Genomic DNA, 15,500 nt, shown 5'->3' on the forward strand with positions numbered 1-15,500 from the left:
AGATTGCCCCATGTTTAATTACCTCCTTTTTTCTTTCTCCTCTCTTTCCAGAAAAATCAAAGCCAGCTTCAGATGAGTCACAGCCACACAGTAGTGCCATCGGTCCTGTCATCGGTATAATACTGTCACTTTTTGTCATGGGAGGAATGTACTTTGTTTGCCAGCGAGTGGTGTGTCAGCGCTATACTGGGCCCAATAGTCCTTTTCCACATGAGTATGTCAGTGGCACCCCTCACGTCCCTCTTAATTTTATTGCTCCAGGAAGTTCTCAGCATGGCACTTTTACTGGTAAGGATGGTAAGAACCTTGCAATAATCAATACCATTATATTGTCTGGGTTTGGCATTTTACAGGTTATTAAGAGTGCTAGATGCTGAATTTTCATGCTGGTGTGTGTAATAAAGCCTTGGTTTTGCATAGTGCTTTTTACCTAAGGTATGCAAAAGACTATGAAGATTGGTGAATCGTGCAATATTGGAAGCTATTAATGCATATGCCATTCAGCGTCCAAGTGAGAGCTCTGTTGAGTTGTTATTTGTATCTCGTACTCTGATGTTCTTATTTCATGTCCATCAAAGGTCTTTACACAGTTTTGTCTTGTCTGCTAAGGATGGATAAGTTACTTCACAGTGGAAAGAGGGAAAGGAAAGAAGTGAAGCAGCTTAGTTTACTAAAAAAAGCAGAGGTATAAACCTCCCTCCCCACAGTTAAAACAGCAAATGTGGAAGAACACAGTCTGCATGTGATTTTGTAGCCTGGCTGCTCGTTTCCTGAAGCATAATGAAAACTTTCCCTTTGGTATAGCCCATCTCTGAGACAGCTTTCCCATTTTCTTTTGGGTAAAGTATTTATTCTCTGTGCATCAGTCCTTCAACTGTAAGAGAGCAAAGCTTTTCTATCTTGCAAAGGATTGAAATAGAGCTTTAAACTAGATGTGAAGGGGGAAGGGGAGGAGACCAGGCTAGTTGGGAACGAGCCTGGAAGTGGGAAACCGGTGGCTGAGAAATGGTGTGCTGGAGAGGACCACCAGTACACCACAACAGGGCAAGTGAGGGCGAGTACAAGTGGGGACAGTAAGGATGAAACTGGGTCTGTGGAATTAGTTATTCCAAGGACCAGTCAATCGAGAATAAACTCTCTTCCCTTTACGAGGGCTGAAGGTTCATCAGCCCAGCTGAAGTGCATTTACACCAATGCACACAGCATGGGCAATAAGAAGGATGAGCTGGAAGCTGTTGTAGGGCAAGGTGACTATGATGTCATTGCCATCACAGAAACATGGTGGGATGACTCACATAACTGGAGTACAGCTATGTTGGGATATAAACTCTTCAGGCGGGACAGGAAGGGTAGGAAAGGAGGCGGGGTAGCCCTCTATGTCAAAGAGTGCTTTGATACTCTTGAACTGGATTACGGTGAGGACGGGATCGAGTGCCTATGGGTTAAAATCAGAGGAGCCCACAAGAAAGGGGACTTTGTGATAGGAGTCTGTTACAGACCACCCAGCCAAGAAGAAGCAGCTGATGAGCTCTTCTATAAACAGCTGGGGACAATCTCTAAATCTCTGCCTCTTGTCCTTGTGGGAGACTTTAACTTTCCGGATGTCTGCTGGGAGTACAATACAGCAGAAAGGAAAACAGTCCCTAGGAGGGTTCCTGTAGTGCATCGGAAGACAACTTCCTTGCACAACTGGTTAGTGAACCAACAAGGGAGGGTGCCTTCCTAGACCTGCTGTTTGCAAATAGAGAAGGTCTTGTTGGGGATTTGACGGTTGGAGGACGCCTGGGATTAAGCGATCATGAGATGATAGGGTTTTCAGTTCTAGGTGGGATTAAGAAGGGGGTTAGCAAAACAGTCACATTAAACTTCCAGAGGGCAGACTTTGGCCTGTTCAGAAGGTTGATTAGCAAAGTCCCGTGGGAAACAGTCCTTCAGGGCAAGGGAGCCCATGAGGGTTGGGCGCTCTTGAAAAATGAAATCCTAGCAGCTCAAGAGCAGGCCATCCCTGTGTTCCGGAAAAGGAGCCGGCGGGGAAAAGCCAGCTTGGTGGAGTTGGGAGATCTCAAGATGCGTCAATAATAAGAAGAAGCCCTATGTGCTCTGGAGGAAAGGACAGGCATCTTGGGTGGACTACAGGGACGAAGTGAGATCGTGCAGGGAAAAAATCAGGAGGGCCAAGGCCCAACTAGAATTAAAACTCGCTAAGTCTGTGAAAGACAACAAAAGTCTTTCTACAAGTACACTTAACAGGAAAAGGAGGACGAGGGAGAATATCCCGTCTTCTAATTGGATGCAGAAGGAATAACAGTGACAGGGGATAAGGACAAGGCTGAGGTACTTAATGCCTTCTTCGCCTCAGTCTTTAATAGCAAAGAAGTTGTTCCTTCTGTTTACAAATCCAAGAGTTAGAGGGGGCAGATTGAGGCTCCCTGTGATCCAAGAGGAGGCGGTTAGAGACTTGCTTGCCCAGCTAGACCCCAGAAAGTCTATGGGGCCGGATGGGATCCCCCAAGAGTATTGAAGGAGCTGGCGGATGTTCCTTTCCAAACCCCTATCCATCATCTTCCAGAGGTCCTGGCTGACTGGGGAAGTTCCCACTAGACTGGAGGCGGGCAATGTTGTGCCCATCTACAAGTAGAGGGTTGCAGAGAGGATCCAGGGAACTACAGGCCTGTCAGTCTCACCTCAGTGCCAGGGCAAGTCAATGGAACAGGTAATCTTGAGTGCTATCATGAAGCACATGCAAGAGACCGGGTGATCAGGCCCAGTCAACATGGGTTTACAAAAGGCAGATCTTGGCAAACTAACCTGATCACCTTCTATGACAAAATCACTCATACTACTGGATGGGGGAAAGGCTGTGGAGTGTAGTCTTCTTGGACTTCAGTAAAGCCTTTGACACAGTTTCTCACAGCATTCTACTTCAGGAAACTGTCAGCCTCTGGCCTGGACAGGCGCACACTCTCCTGGGTTTGAAAACTGTTGGATGGCCGGGCCCAGAGAGGTGGGTGGTTAAATGGAGTTAACTCCAGCTGGAGGCCAGTCACAAGTGGAGTTCCTCAGGGCTCAGTACTGGGTCCAGCTCTGTTCAATGTCTTTATCATGACCTGGATGAAGGCATTGAGTGCACCCTCAGCAAGTTTGCAGATGACACTAGCTGGGAGGAAGTGTGATCTGGCTGGAGGGTAGGGAGGCTCCTGCAAGGGATCTGAACAGGCTGGACTCGCTGGGCCGAGACCAATGGGATGAGGTTTAACAGGCCAAATGCCGGGGTCCTGCACTTGGGGCCAACAACCCTATGCAGTGCTACAGACTGGGGGAAGAATGGCTGGAGAGCTGCACGGAAGAGAAGACCTGGGGGTGCTGGTTGACAGCCGACTGAACATGAGCCAGCAGTGTGCCCAGGTGGCCAAGAAGGTCAGCGGCATCTTGGCTTGTATCAGAAATGGGGTCACCCGCAGATCCAGGGAGGTTATTCTCCCTCTGTACTCAGCACTGGTGAGACCGCACCTTGAATACTGTGTTCAGTTCTGGACCCCTCACCACAAGAAGGATGTTGAAGCTCTGGAGTGTGTCCAGAGAAGAGCAACAAAGCTGGTGAGGGGGCTGGAGAACAAGTCTTACGAGGAGCGGCTGAGAGAGCTGGGGTTGTTTAGCCTGGAGAAGAGGAGGCTGAGGGGAGACCTTATTACTCTCTACAACTACCTGAAAGGAGGTTGTGGAGAGGAGGGAGCTGGCCTCTTCTTCCAAGTGACAGGGGACAGGACAAGAGGGAATGGCCTGAAGCTCCGTCAGGGGAGGTTCAGGTTGGATATCAGAAAAAAATTCTTCACAGTAAGAGTCATTGGGTACTGGAACAGGCTGCCCAGGGAGTGGTCGAGTCGCCTTCCTGGAGGTGTTTAAGGAACGGGTGGATGAAGTACTGAGGGACATGGTTTAGGGAGTGTTAGGAATGGTTGGACTCGATGATCCAATGGGTCCTTTCCACCTTGTGAAGTTCTGTGAAAATCATCCATCACAAGAGAAGTGCAGGCAAGCTGTGATGCTGCGATGGAAGGAGGACTTGAAGTATATAACATAAAGCTCAGGGATATGCAGCTAATAGAGAATAACCCAGAAATCTCATGTAGAACAGCGAAGTAAAACACTTACCTCAAATTATTTTACCAAATGTAAAATATAACTTGTCATAGATGAAATAGCAAATTGGTTAACTGCAAAGCCCTGAGGAAGAAAAAATGTTAACCCTCATATTGTTCAGGAAGCTGGAAAGTAATGTTAAGCCTGTAAACCTGCCAGAAAGGACCCAGAGTACAAGAAATCCATACTTCAGAGTGCTTGGAGTCTGCTTTTCATCTCACCTGAAAATCGGGTAGATGATAAACTTAAAGGCAAATGAAAAGGTGTGGCACTTCTTCGTATTGAACAAGTCTTTAGGATGTACTAATTGTTGTTTTCTTCTAGCCATTGCTTTGAAGATAACCAGATACAACTTAGGTGTAGCCTTTCTCGCACTTCGATGACTGTGGTCAGCTGTTCCCACCTAAATTATGTTTTCATGGTTATTGAGGTTTTTGTGGTAGAAAATAAATTTGAAGATGAAATCATTGCAGGTTAAATATTTGCAGTGGTGTTTTAAATTGGACTTCATACTAAAGCTTTTTTAATTTAAGCAGGTATCTGTGGTTTTCATCTGTGCCTTCGCAGGTGCTAAACTAAGCTGACATTCTGATTCTTATTTGTTAGTTTTTTCTAATCCATATTACTGTGACAAGTTACAATAGCTGATTACCATTGATGTTAATTCTAAATAAAAGAAACGGATTCATAATACCGTGGCAATTCCGAAAAAGATGAAGTCATGAATGATCTCTGCTTGTAATAAATATTTCCTACATCTGAAAAATTTCTGAAAACTTCCCAAAGTTCTCCCATTAGCATTGAATAGCCTGACAGGAAGAAGCTGAGAATGTGTTGTCTGATTTAAGTGTATATTGGAGTAAAACAGATTGGAGAATGTCTTCCCTTTTCCTGTCAGTCAGGTTTCCTTCCTTTTGCATCTGCTGATTTTCAGTTTAAACTGTAATTTTTTTCAATAAAAGTAGTTATTTTTTGCTCCTTTTCATGTACTTGCAATTTAATCTGTTTGGCTGGAAATAAAACATTGGGAGGTCTCTAGTTTGGTTTTCTTGGACAATGTGTACATGTATATATCTGCTTTTTTTTTGCAAATGCCTGACTTTGTTTAATTAGAAATTTTTTAGTTAACAATTTGTTCTGGAGATTCATTTCTCAGCCAAGTGTGAGAGCAGATTGTGAGGAGTTCAGTGCTGCAGTGAGACAACAGGTGGTCCGGAGGAGTGATGTTTTCCTCACAAAATATGTTTTTCCTTGTAATCATGAAGTTTTTGCATAAAACACCATTGCCAAAGTGACAAACAGGTTGTCACAGGTTTGCTTAGCTGTGGATTTGTTTACTGGTTTGCATTGGTAGATAAAATTTTGGTTACCTAACCCTGTTGTCCTCTGTCTTATTGCAGGCATCTCTTGTGGAAAGTCCATGATTAGCTCTATGAGTCTCGTGGGAGGAAGCAGTGGTGCCCCCTTATATGACAGAAACCATGTTACGGGGGCCTCCTCAAGTAGCTCATCCAGCACTAAAGCCACTTTCTACCCACAGGTATGTCTTGAAAATATGCCTGTGAGTTAAATATCTCCAAGTCTGAAGAAAAGGAAGACAAAAATCTATGCTACTAAATAGAATGTTAGTAACAGTTGTTCTTGGGTGTTATTGTTTATGATATACAGGCCAGTCTGTAATTTTCCACTTTGGAAGGGATGAAGCGCTCTTCTTTGTTTTAAACCAATGTCCTGCTGGCCATGTCAGGGGCTCTGCTTCCTGTTAGGGGAAGAATCCTAAAGGGTTAGGAAGCCTAATAAGCTGTTTTCCTAGTCTGAGCATTACCAGCAGCCATGTATGTGTACACATGGGCTATAACTATTTTTTAGTTTTTAAGCTCTTTGCATTGTGAACCTTGCCAAAATATGTTTACATAACAGCAGTAGAAAGGAAGTATTCAAGAGAGGATGGATGGAATTGTATTAGATATAGTAAAGGAACTTGGCCTCCAGACCCTACTATTGACTGGAGGTATGTTTAGGGGCTGGGAGTGGAACAGGTTTTATTTCCCATTAGAATCTACTAATGGTATCAGGCCTTATGGCTAAGGAAGTGCACTGAGATTTAGCAAAACTAGGTCTAATTTCCAGCTTTACCCCAGCCTTTCAGTCTAATAATGGATGGGGCAAGGAAAATATTCCATGAGGACTTTGAAGGCCTGCAGTGTACATAAGCTCAGAGTAAGTTCTTGAACTTCTGTGATCTTTAAAAACACATTAACCCACTCAAGCAGCAAGGACAGGAAACTGTATGATCAACAGAGTCAAGGCAAAAACAGTATCTTCAGAATAAGTACAGTTGTATAATTAATCCAAACTTTTACCACTGCTTTTTTAATATTTTTCCTAGATTTTGAACCCACCGCCTTCCCCAAGCTACCGATCGCTCCCTGTATAATGCAGAGATGTTTATTCCTCAAACCATTCCTTCAACCACAAGATCTTACAGGTACAGCTCAAATAAAAAGGTTTGATAAATCTTGTGTTGATCTGTCCTTTAGTATAGCACCTTAAGCAAAATGTTCTTGTTCAGAACTTTGTTCCGAAAACATTTCCCTCTCTTAATAAATGACCATTCAAATGGAAGGTTATGCCAGTTTTGATGTTAAACAGTGTTTCTTATTTTGACACATAGAGTTTAGTGCATTTAATACAGTGTTGCTGAGTAATGATGCATATATTATAGTTTATATTGCTATGTAACAGTTGCTTAGCATCCTATTTAGAACTTTTTGATGAGTCAAACCTATTTATTAGTGACTGGGCTGAAGAACAGTCATGGTGGTCTCCTCTGGCTGGTCAGGGGCTGGAAGAATGCCTGATGGCTGATGGTAGTTTGTGCCATTGAAATTTAACACAGTTCAGGTACTTGATTGGGTTCCTATGAAAACCTGAATTAAGGCTCACGTAGTATTAACGAGCAGCATCTTGAGTGAGGACACAGAGCTGTTCTTTTTCATTCTCTTTCTTTTCCCAAGATTGCAACTAATGCATGTGCTTTTATTTTTTTTTTTTTTTTTGCAGGCCATACCTTATCCGTGGGATAGCTCCACCCACAACCCCATGCAGCACAGATGTTTGTGACAGTGACTATACTACTAGTCGATGGAAGGCAAACAAATACTATATAGATTTAAATTCAGACTCAGACCCTTATCCCCCTCCACCCACACCTCGCAGTCAGTACATGTCGGCGGAAGAAAGTTGCCCTCCATCTCCTGCCACGGAACGAAGCTATTTTCACCTCTATCCCCCTCCACCCTCTCCTTGTACAGACTCCTCATGACCTCAACAGAAGGAACTTTTCCTGTAAATATTTTAAAATATGAACAGATTTAAAATATATTATTTTATGATTTAAAAATAAATCGGGGTGGGAATTAAGAAAAAAAGAAATGTGAATAATAATGGGTGGGACAGGGTGGGGCTGTGAAAATTGTACAGAGGAAGACTATTTATAAAATTAATTTTTTTAACTTAATTTTCATTCTTTTGTGCCATATTTGCCTTTTCAGGTCATAAAAATGACTTGATCTCCAAAGGATTTGGGGAGGGAATGTTTAGCCTTTTTTATGTCACCTTTTTACATGCAAGGTGTGTGTATTCTTTTTTATTAATGCGAGATAAGAAAGCGAGAGCAGCTCATGGGAGGAAGAATCTAAAGAAAGATGTAAGTTTATTACCAGAGAAGAAAGACACATTTAAATAGAATTGTCAGTATCTTATCCCTTCACCACCCCTAGGAGAAAACATGCAAAGATCACAACCCTTAGATACTCCTGTTTGCAAGGTAGCTGAATGCTTTCCAGCAGAATGTGGAATGCATGTCCATATGCCCCACTTCATGTCAATGCCACTCTGCACATGGCCAATTTGGGAACTGCTTCAAGCTAAAAAAGATAACAGTCTTCTGGTTAGCAGAAGCAGTTGTGTGGACCAGTGGGTGAGAGCAAAGGGCAAGTTTAAAGTGCTATTTAGCTAAGAAAAATGCTTGACAAACTCTCGATCTGGTCAGACTCACCATTTTAAGCGTGATGAAACCAAGCTCCTTCACCCATCCTGGTGAGGCTTTGGTGACTCATAAGCAAGAGGCGTAATAGTCAGCTGCTTCTCAAAATACAGTGCTAGTTTTCTTTTACCCAGATGTCCAGTAATTCACTGTAACAAGTCTCCGGAGATGTTCACCTGTGTAAGCTCAACCAGAGAATTGCTTCATCTCTAATGTTCATTTTCCAAAGTAGAATGATATGGTCACTTGCATTCATTTAAATGTGGAAAGGTGCCTGAGTTTTAGGAAATGGTATCTGTGTAGCTCAAAACAAAAACATCTGCCATACAAACAGATCTTATAAATCTTTGCCACAAAACTAGTTCAGGTTGAGAAACAAACGAAAAAGCATGGAGGAGAAAGGACAGGAGGCAGGTACTTCTAATTGTGTTGAAATAAAAAAAGATAAACTACCTTAAAACCTGCTGTAATCTAAGGACATAGTGATCAACAAAGTGCTCATATTACCATATTACCATATGTGAGGGAGACATCTAAGGGAAGTTCTGAATATGCAGACTCACATCTTTTTTTGCAGCTGCTGAATAACAGATATGGTGGGCCTTTGACAGCCTTAATATTGTTGGCAACAATGAAAACATTTTTCTTGTTAGACTTAAAATTTTACTTGGGTTTGGGTCTTTTTAGCAAGTTATTTGAGTGCGCATCAGAGGAACCATACCATTGTGGTGGTGGAGGGGCTGACACCACGGTGTTCTAATCTAGTATATGTTTTCAGATTTATTAGTCCAGATCTGTTCTTCTTATCTTTGTACAAGGATAGGATTTGTGCTCTCACGGGTGAGTTACTAAAACTCATAGAGAAGCTTTTACTATCTTCAAGTCTAAATTTTCTGTTGAGAGATTGAGCACAAAGAAGTTGCCCACCATTTTTCATGGAGAAAAGTACAGAATTGGAGAATACAGCATTGGAGTTTAAGACTGTTTTCTTTCCCCATCCCCTATCAACATTAGTAATTCTGTACTATGCCAAGAGGGCAAGGTAATACTTTTGTGTTAATGATTTGGTGAAACAAAGCAATTCTTATGTGATAATGTTTTAGTGGACTAAATTGGGAATACAGATCCATATTTTATGTACCACATCGATCCTATGAAGGAGTACTTGTTCTGCATTACAGCAGTCAGTATTCCAGTTTCATATCATATGTAATTTTGTGCATGATAACTATTCACTATGAATTCATTACTTCAGTTGTTTCATGTTACAGTTCTAGCTTAGAGACATACTACATAAATTTTTCTGTGTTCCTGTAATAACACTGGATGCAAAAGTACATTTTTTTTTTCTTAAACCACTGATCTTTTCAGAGAGCCACAACTGTAACGGTCCTAACCACTTTATCTCAAGACTTGTATCCTATTATAAAGTTTGGCAACGAGTCCAAGAAAATCAGCATTCTTGCTGAGAGCTAAACAGTCTTAAGAGTTAAATTCTTTTGGAGCTTAGGTATTCAGAAGGAAGGAAGCATTTGCTGAGCGAGGTGACTTAAACATACATTTGATTTCAGTTGGACATTCATAGCCTTTGCTGCTGACATTGCCTAAGAAATTGCCTCCTCTGAGGCACTCGAATCTAAGCCCCACACTACTCCATAATATTTACTTTAAAAGCCTTTTCTAAAAAGAATTTGTACACAAATTTAGCATCTTAACATTTAGATACTAATTTTTTTTTTATTGCTGTAGACTGTATACTTTAAGAAGATTACTGCAGTCCTGGTGTTAGAAAGATCAGAAAAATGTGAGTGACGGGAGCTACTTCTCTCTGGAAACATCCTCACTGTCCTCTTAGTGGCTTCCAATCCTGTGAAACTTTCACATTATAACATGGAAAACAGGTGCTATTCTCTTCTAGATCAAGTTGAGAGAAAGAGTTGCAGGGAGTTAGTGAATGCATATGACAAGTTGTGGCAGTTCAGGGCTGAAGAGGAAATAAGTGGGGAAAAGTTGTATTTTGGTGAGGTTTAAGCAGAGTTTTAATAGTGCAAAAGTTTTCTATGAGAAAGATGACTGAAGTAAAAGACTTCTCCCCTGTGAACCTGCAAGGAGATACATGTGATTGGACTCCCTGTGAGAGCTTGTGAGTACTTTCAGCCACTATTTTCCAAGCCTGTTGTGACTGCATTTTAGCACTTGAAACATTTCAGGGTGTATTACAAAACCAGGACTGGAAAGCAGCTAATAATGGACAAATTATGATTGATTCTGTTTTAAATTTAAAGGGCAGATGTCCTAGCAGAGAGCAGCTTACCTGCCTTCCAGTGCAGTCATGGAAGCAGCTACTCAAGTCATCTTCTCTTTTGTAGGATTTGTCATGATCTTCAACAGTGAAGTATTCGTCCATTTCAAACAAAAATTTTGTATAAATTATAGCTTGACTATACTTCAGCTAGACTGGTCCACAGCTACTGCCCCCTGAAACTTGAAATGGAGGTAATTAATTTTTCCTTATTGCTGCATGGTTTTGAGGAATTTTTGTTAGCACCATCCCAACTGGTTCAGTTTTCTTCTGTCTTGAGAGATCACTAAAGAGTAAGTACTAAGATTAAGCTAAATGTATAACAAAAAATGCTTTCTTTAGGATAGTGTCATAGTACAAAATGTCTAAAACAAGGCTGTGCCGTTATCTGCATGTTCTAAAGATGAAGGCAGAAATGAGTAGAAACAAGTTTCTTCTTTTGGAATAATGTGTTTGATTTTCAGTAATAAACCTTGATATATCTGGTTTGCAAAGGGTGCAAGGACTTTCCTGAAAGTTCTGATTCTTTCGAAATAATTGTAAAAGGATCTCTTCCCTCAACATTTGTTCTATGACACCTAGGTTGGGCCTTCTGGAAACATCTATGTCCATTTATCCTAGATCTGTTTTCCATCTGATATAGGATTCATCATGTTCTCCCCATTTTCATGCCACTGGTGCCACTTGAATTCTAGGGCTTTTGAAATTCTGAAGCTCTGTGCACAATAGTAAAAAAAGGATTTGGAAGCAGGAGCACTCTGTAAAGGCTCTTCACAGTGGACCGGTTCGCCAGTCACAAGGATGTTTCTTCATTGCTTGTAGGGTTAGATTCCTTTGCTAGGGAGAGCTCCTGTGCTGCCTTACATCATTTCATCAGAGCCTCTGGAGCACACTTTACAAGTGTGGTCAGTGAGACTTCACACAAGTTGTGTATCCTGTTTGCTTCAAGTGTTTTCTGAAGCAGATCTTTTCTATGTCAGTCATTTTGTTGGAGTATATTTTGAGTCAGTCCAAATGAATAGCTGTGCTTATAATTCTACTGCAAGCGATATACATTAATGTCAGAACATGAAAACAGAATGCAAGCACGTTCCAAATAATTAATAATTCTCAAGAGTGCCTGACATGCAGCCCTGAATTAGAAGTGACATATTTGCTGTTATGGTGCTGAAGGACATTTTGTCTTTGGACAAAGCCTTAGACAAGCCACAGTCAAAGATGATAGTCATTTACAGATCTGTTATTCAGTTGTTTCTATGTTTTTATTAAGACTCCGTTAAGAATTATGAGTGATGCTCTCACCATAAATTTGGCTTATCTGTAGAAGACTCGGGAAAGGTTGAATCCTGAATTCTGAGAGGTGTCTGCTGGTTCTGCTGCTGTTCCCTTAGGTATTGCAACGCTTTCTGTTCATCATTAAATGTAAAAACCTTTTTCTTCAGCAACTGTAAGTTTAGCTAAACAGCTTAAGGTATTTACTACAGATTAAAAGAAATATTAATATACCTAGATATTTTCAATCCTGTCATGTCTTCTAGCTCTCCTTCCTGAGAAAACTTAGTCTAAGTTTTGTAAAGGGTATTTTTCATTAATTTGTTTATTTTGAGGTTGGCCAACTATGCTGAGGGCCTTTTCTTGTTAGACTTTCCCTCCCTGGAGTGGAAAAAAAGAAAAATCAGTTTTAAATCAATGTTAAGCCTGCTGGTAGGAATGATGGATACAAATGGCTGATACAAATGGCTTCCGCATTCCACAACAAAATCCTTCAAAATGTCATGTCCTGACATACTGACAGTGCTCCCAGCCACCTGTGACAGTGAGCTGCAACATCCTGGCTGTTCCCAGCATGAGCCACAGCCCTTGTTGCAGGGTTCTCTCCAGCCAACACAGAATCCAGGTGGATGGAAGATCACAATGGCAATTCCTAAATGGGTCATTTTATATTGACAAAATACATGCGGAGTATGTGCTTAGAAGGACTTATCAGAGAAGGGATGCAAGTTTGACAGCTACATTAAATGACAGACTAATTCACCAGCATTAACATCTTCAAAAAGCAAGTACTCCCACTGACACACCTTTCTCTAAATAATGTGATAGCGTTCCCAGGGTAGCTGTGTTTGACAAAGAGAGATCCTGCAGTGTGTAAATAAATACAAAAGTATTTTGGTTGCAACTACAAACACAATAGCTGTAAATGGAATTCATCAGCCTCAGTGGGAGTACTGCTGTGCTGTTATGCATGAAATTTGGAAGGTATCATAGATGAAACTCTAACCTAGACTGCTTTTTTACTTACCTAATCATATCACAATTGCTGCTATTGTAAATGTACATGAATATACAAAGAGCACTAATAATTTTTATGATCAAACCCCCACGTTCTTTTTTATACTTATATTAATGTGTATTCTGTAAACAACCTAATAATTACAACTTTGTACGTGTATCATTTTGTAGCATTTGTTACTACAAAAGATGACCAAACCCCATACTTAAGTGCCTTGCATATTTTAAACACCTCAGCGCATTAAATGGGAGAAAAAAAGTAAAACATTAAATCACAACTGCCCACAGAGTTGTGTGTAGATTGTACTCCTTTTAACAAAGCTTTGGGTCATTATTAGGGTTTTCTTCAGTTGAAATACATATATCCGCTAGTTGTGGAACTAACTGAAAGCTGCCAACTTCTGAATTTTTTAGAGCATGCATGTCTTTTATTTGTAATATATTGAAATTTCTCTCAAATGCATTATTTCAAGTGAGCTTTGATTTATATATTCAAATCCATTTCAACAGAAATCTCAATATCTGTCAGAAATGCTTAAATTTTTTTTAAAAACTGATGCTTATGTATTTGGAGATTGACACTGTTTTCAGATTGTCACTGCAGTACTTTTCATTAGAGCCATAAAAACTTCATTGCATCCAGAGAGTCTTTACCAAGCATGGCCTTCTAGCATACAAATGAACTTGGTAATACTGTATTAAGAAAAACTACTTTGAGGCTTTCATCACTTCATACCATTATACGTTAACGTTTTCTGACCATGAAGCTGCAATGTTTCTTCATGTTAACAAAACCAAAGTTTTGTTTGAAGTAACTAGTATTTTGTATAAATATCTGTACAGATAACAGACTCTGCATTTGTACTATAGATTATGTGGATTTTGTTTTATAATAAATATTATAAAATATTTGATTAGCAGCCCTTTTATATGAGCAAAGCTCTTTCATCACCTACAGTAGAGACAACCAGCCTATATCACAATTGTATTAGATACTATCTAAAATAAGGATAGTCTTACTGTCTCTGTGTTTTTATTTTCAAATTTTACATTAACAGCAAGAGTAAGGAAGTGAAGACATTGATTGGAAAACTAATTGCCTTGAGAATTACAGTTGTTAGATAGCTTTAGAGCTATACACAAGTTTGTCAGCATTGTGACCTCATTAAAAAATTTTGCACTACATAGGAATAACCTCTGTGTTTTGACTAGACCTGATCAGATTTGCATTTCGTTTTTTTTTTAATTGTATGATAACTCTTAAATCGACACTATAGGATGTCGAAGTACATCTCTGAAGTTGTTTGTTTATGGTGAACATTCTTGAAAACTAATTCCACTGAGTCTAGTTTGGTATTGATTTCTGCAATCATTATGGGTGAGAGATGGAGCAAGCCCTGGGGACCCCTGCCAGCATGTACCACAGAGAACATTCCAGAACAACTCACAGCGGATTGAGACTCTGCAGGCTCCAAGGGAGGGAAAAAAAAAAATCTTACTTTTCCTATCCTTTTCTTACTCTCTCCTTTCTTTTACCTCTTTTCCTTCTCTTTCCGTGGCTCAGTCCCACAGTAAGTGGAACTTCGTCTCTGCTGGTCCCAACAAGTGAAAACGCGTTTCCTGTGGCTCAAGCTGGTGAAGTTGGTTCTTTTCTGAGTCGTTTGCAGGCGAATGTTGTTACTGATTATTGGGCTTTGAGTTGCCTGCGATGTCTTCTGAAGCCCTAACGAAGCTGCTGTTGTCTCAAGTCCCCTGCGCCCCCGTGTAACTCCCTGGCTCAGCCCTGGGCTCAAAGAGTTTTCTTTTATCCATCTCATTTCCCCAGTCTTAGCAAAACATGTTTGTCTGTTCTTGCGGGTTGAGAGTGGGACATGATGACACCAGGGTAGAAGAAATGCAGGATACATTTCTGTTTCTTCAGGTTTTGTATTGTAATGAATCAGAAGTGTTGAAAAATCTTCCTGCTTAGCTGCATTACCCTTGTTAATAATGCAAATAAATGGACTCTAGACCAGCCATGTAATGACTGCCTAACCCTAGTGATTTATTCCATCATTGTGATTAAGACAGATTTGGGGGGGCGGGGAAAGGAGTGGAGGATCTGGATTTCTGGAGCTGTGCACAGCCTGGAATGTGCCAACCATTATTCTATTGTGCTAGAAAAGTTGGACTAAATTACCCAGAACAGAAAGCTTTTTAGGATTTCATATGGCATGAAGCAGAGCAGCCCCACGCTTGGCTGTACTTGGGTCTTATCACCTGAGAAGATCCACAAGGTCTGCATGTCTTGGCATGGGCCCTGACTGACACAGTGGCTGGTTGCAAGGAGGTGCTCGATACCTGGATCCCGCACAAGGAATACAGATTTCTATATGGCATACCTACCAATTGGTGTCCCTCTGACATAATCCCAGATGTTTCAGGGCTTCTCTTGAAGGTGGAGGAAACAGTATTTTATTTTTTCCTCCAGAAAAGCCTGCTCAGCTATATGGTAATTAAGTATGAGGTTACTGTAACTGCATGCTGCCAAAAGCCCATGTAAAGTAATGTGGAGAAGGAAGTTCTTCATACAAAAGTAATGGTTTTTTTAGGACAGGTATTGATGTTTCACCAGCCTATGCTCTGACAGGTTTTACATGGATTTTCCTGTAAGCGAGAGGCTAGGGAATGGCGGTGCAGCCTTTTAAGCAGTGCACACTGCTGTGGAGAGCAAGGTGGAGG

The 15,500-nt window shown here is 40.9% G+C and overlaps 1 protein-coding gene across 1 annotated transcript in view; it reads left to right on the forward strand.

The window, feature by feature from the left end:
- LRP5 (LDL receptor related protein 5) overlaps nucleotides 1–13,690 on the forward strand; it is a 164,984-nt gene extending 151,294 nt beyond the window's left edge. Inside the window, 5 exon segments of the mRNA XM_054067099.1 lie at nucleotides 52–288; nucleotides 5,541–5,680; nucleotides 6,530–6,553; nucleotides 6,555–6,628; nucleotides 7,204–13,690. Coding sequence (XP_053923074.1) covers nucleotides 52–288; nucleotides 5,541–5,680; nucleotides 6,530–6,553; nucleotides 6,555–6,628; nucleotides 7,204–7,465 — 737 coding nt within the window. The 3' untranslated portion in view covers nucleotides 7,466–13,690.
- The last annotated feature ends 1,810 nt before the right edge of the window (nucleotides 13,691–15,500 follow it).

This window comes from Cuculus canorus, chromosome 5 (assembly GCF_017976375.1).
Source record: "Cuculus canorus isolate bCucCan1 chromosome 5, bCucCan1.pri, whole genome shotgun sequence".
Classification (NCBI taxonomy): domain Eukaryota; kingdom Metazoa; phylum Chordata; class Aves; order Cuculiformes; family Cuculidae; genus Cuculus; species Cuculus canorus.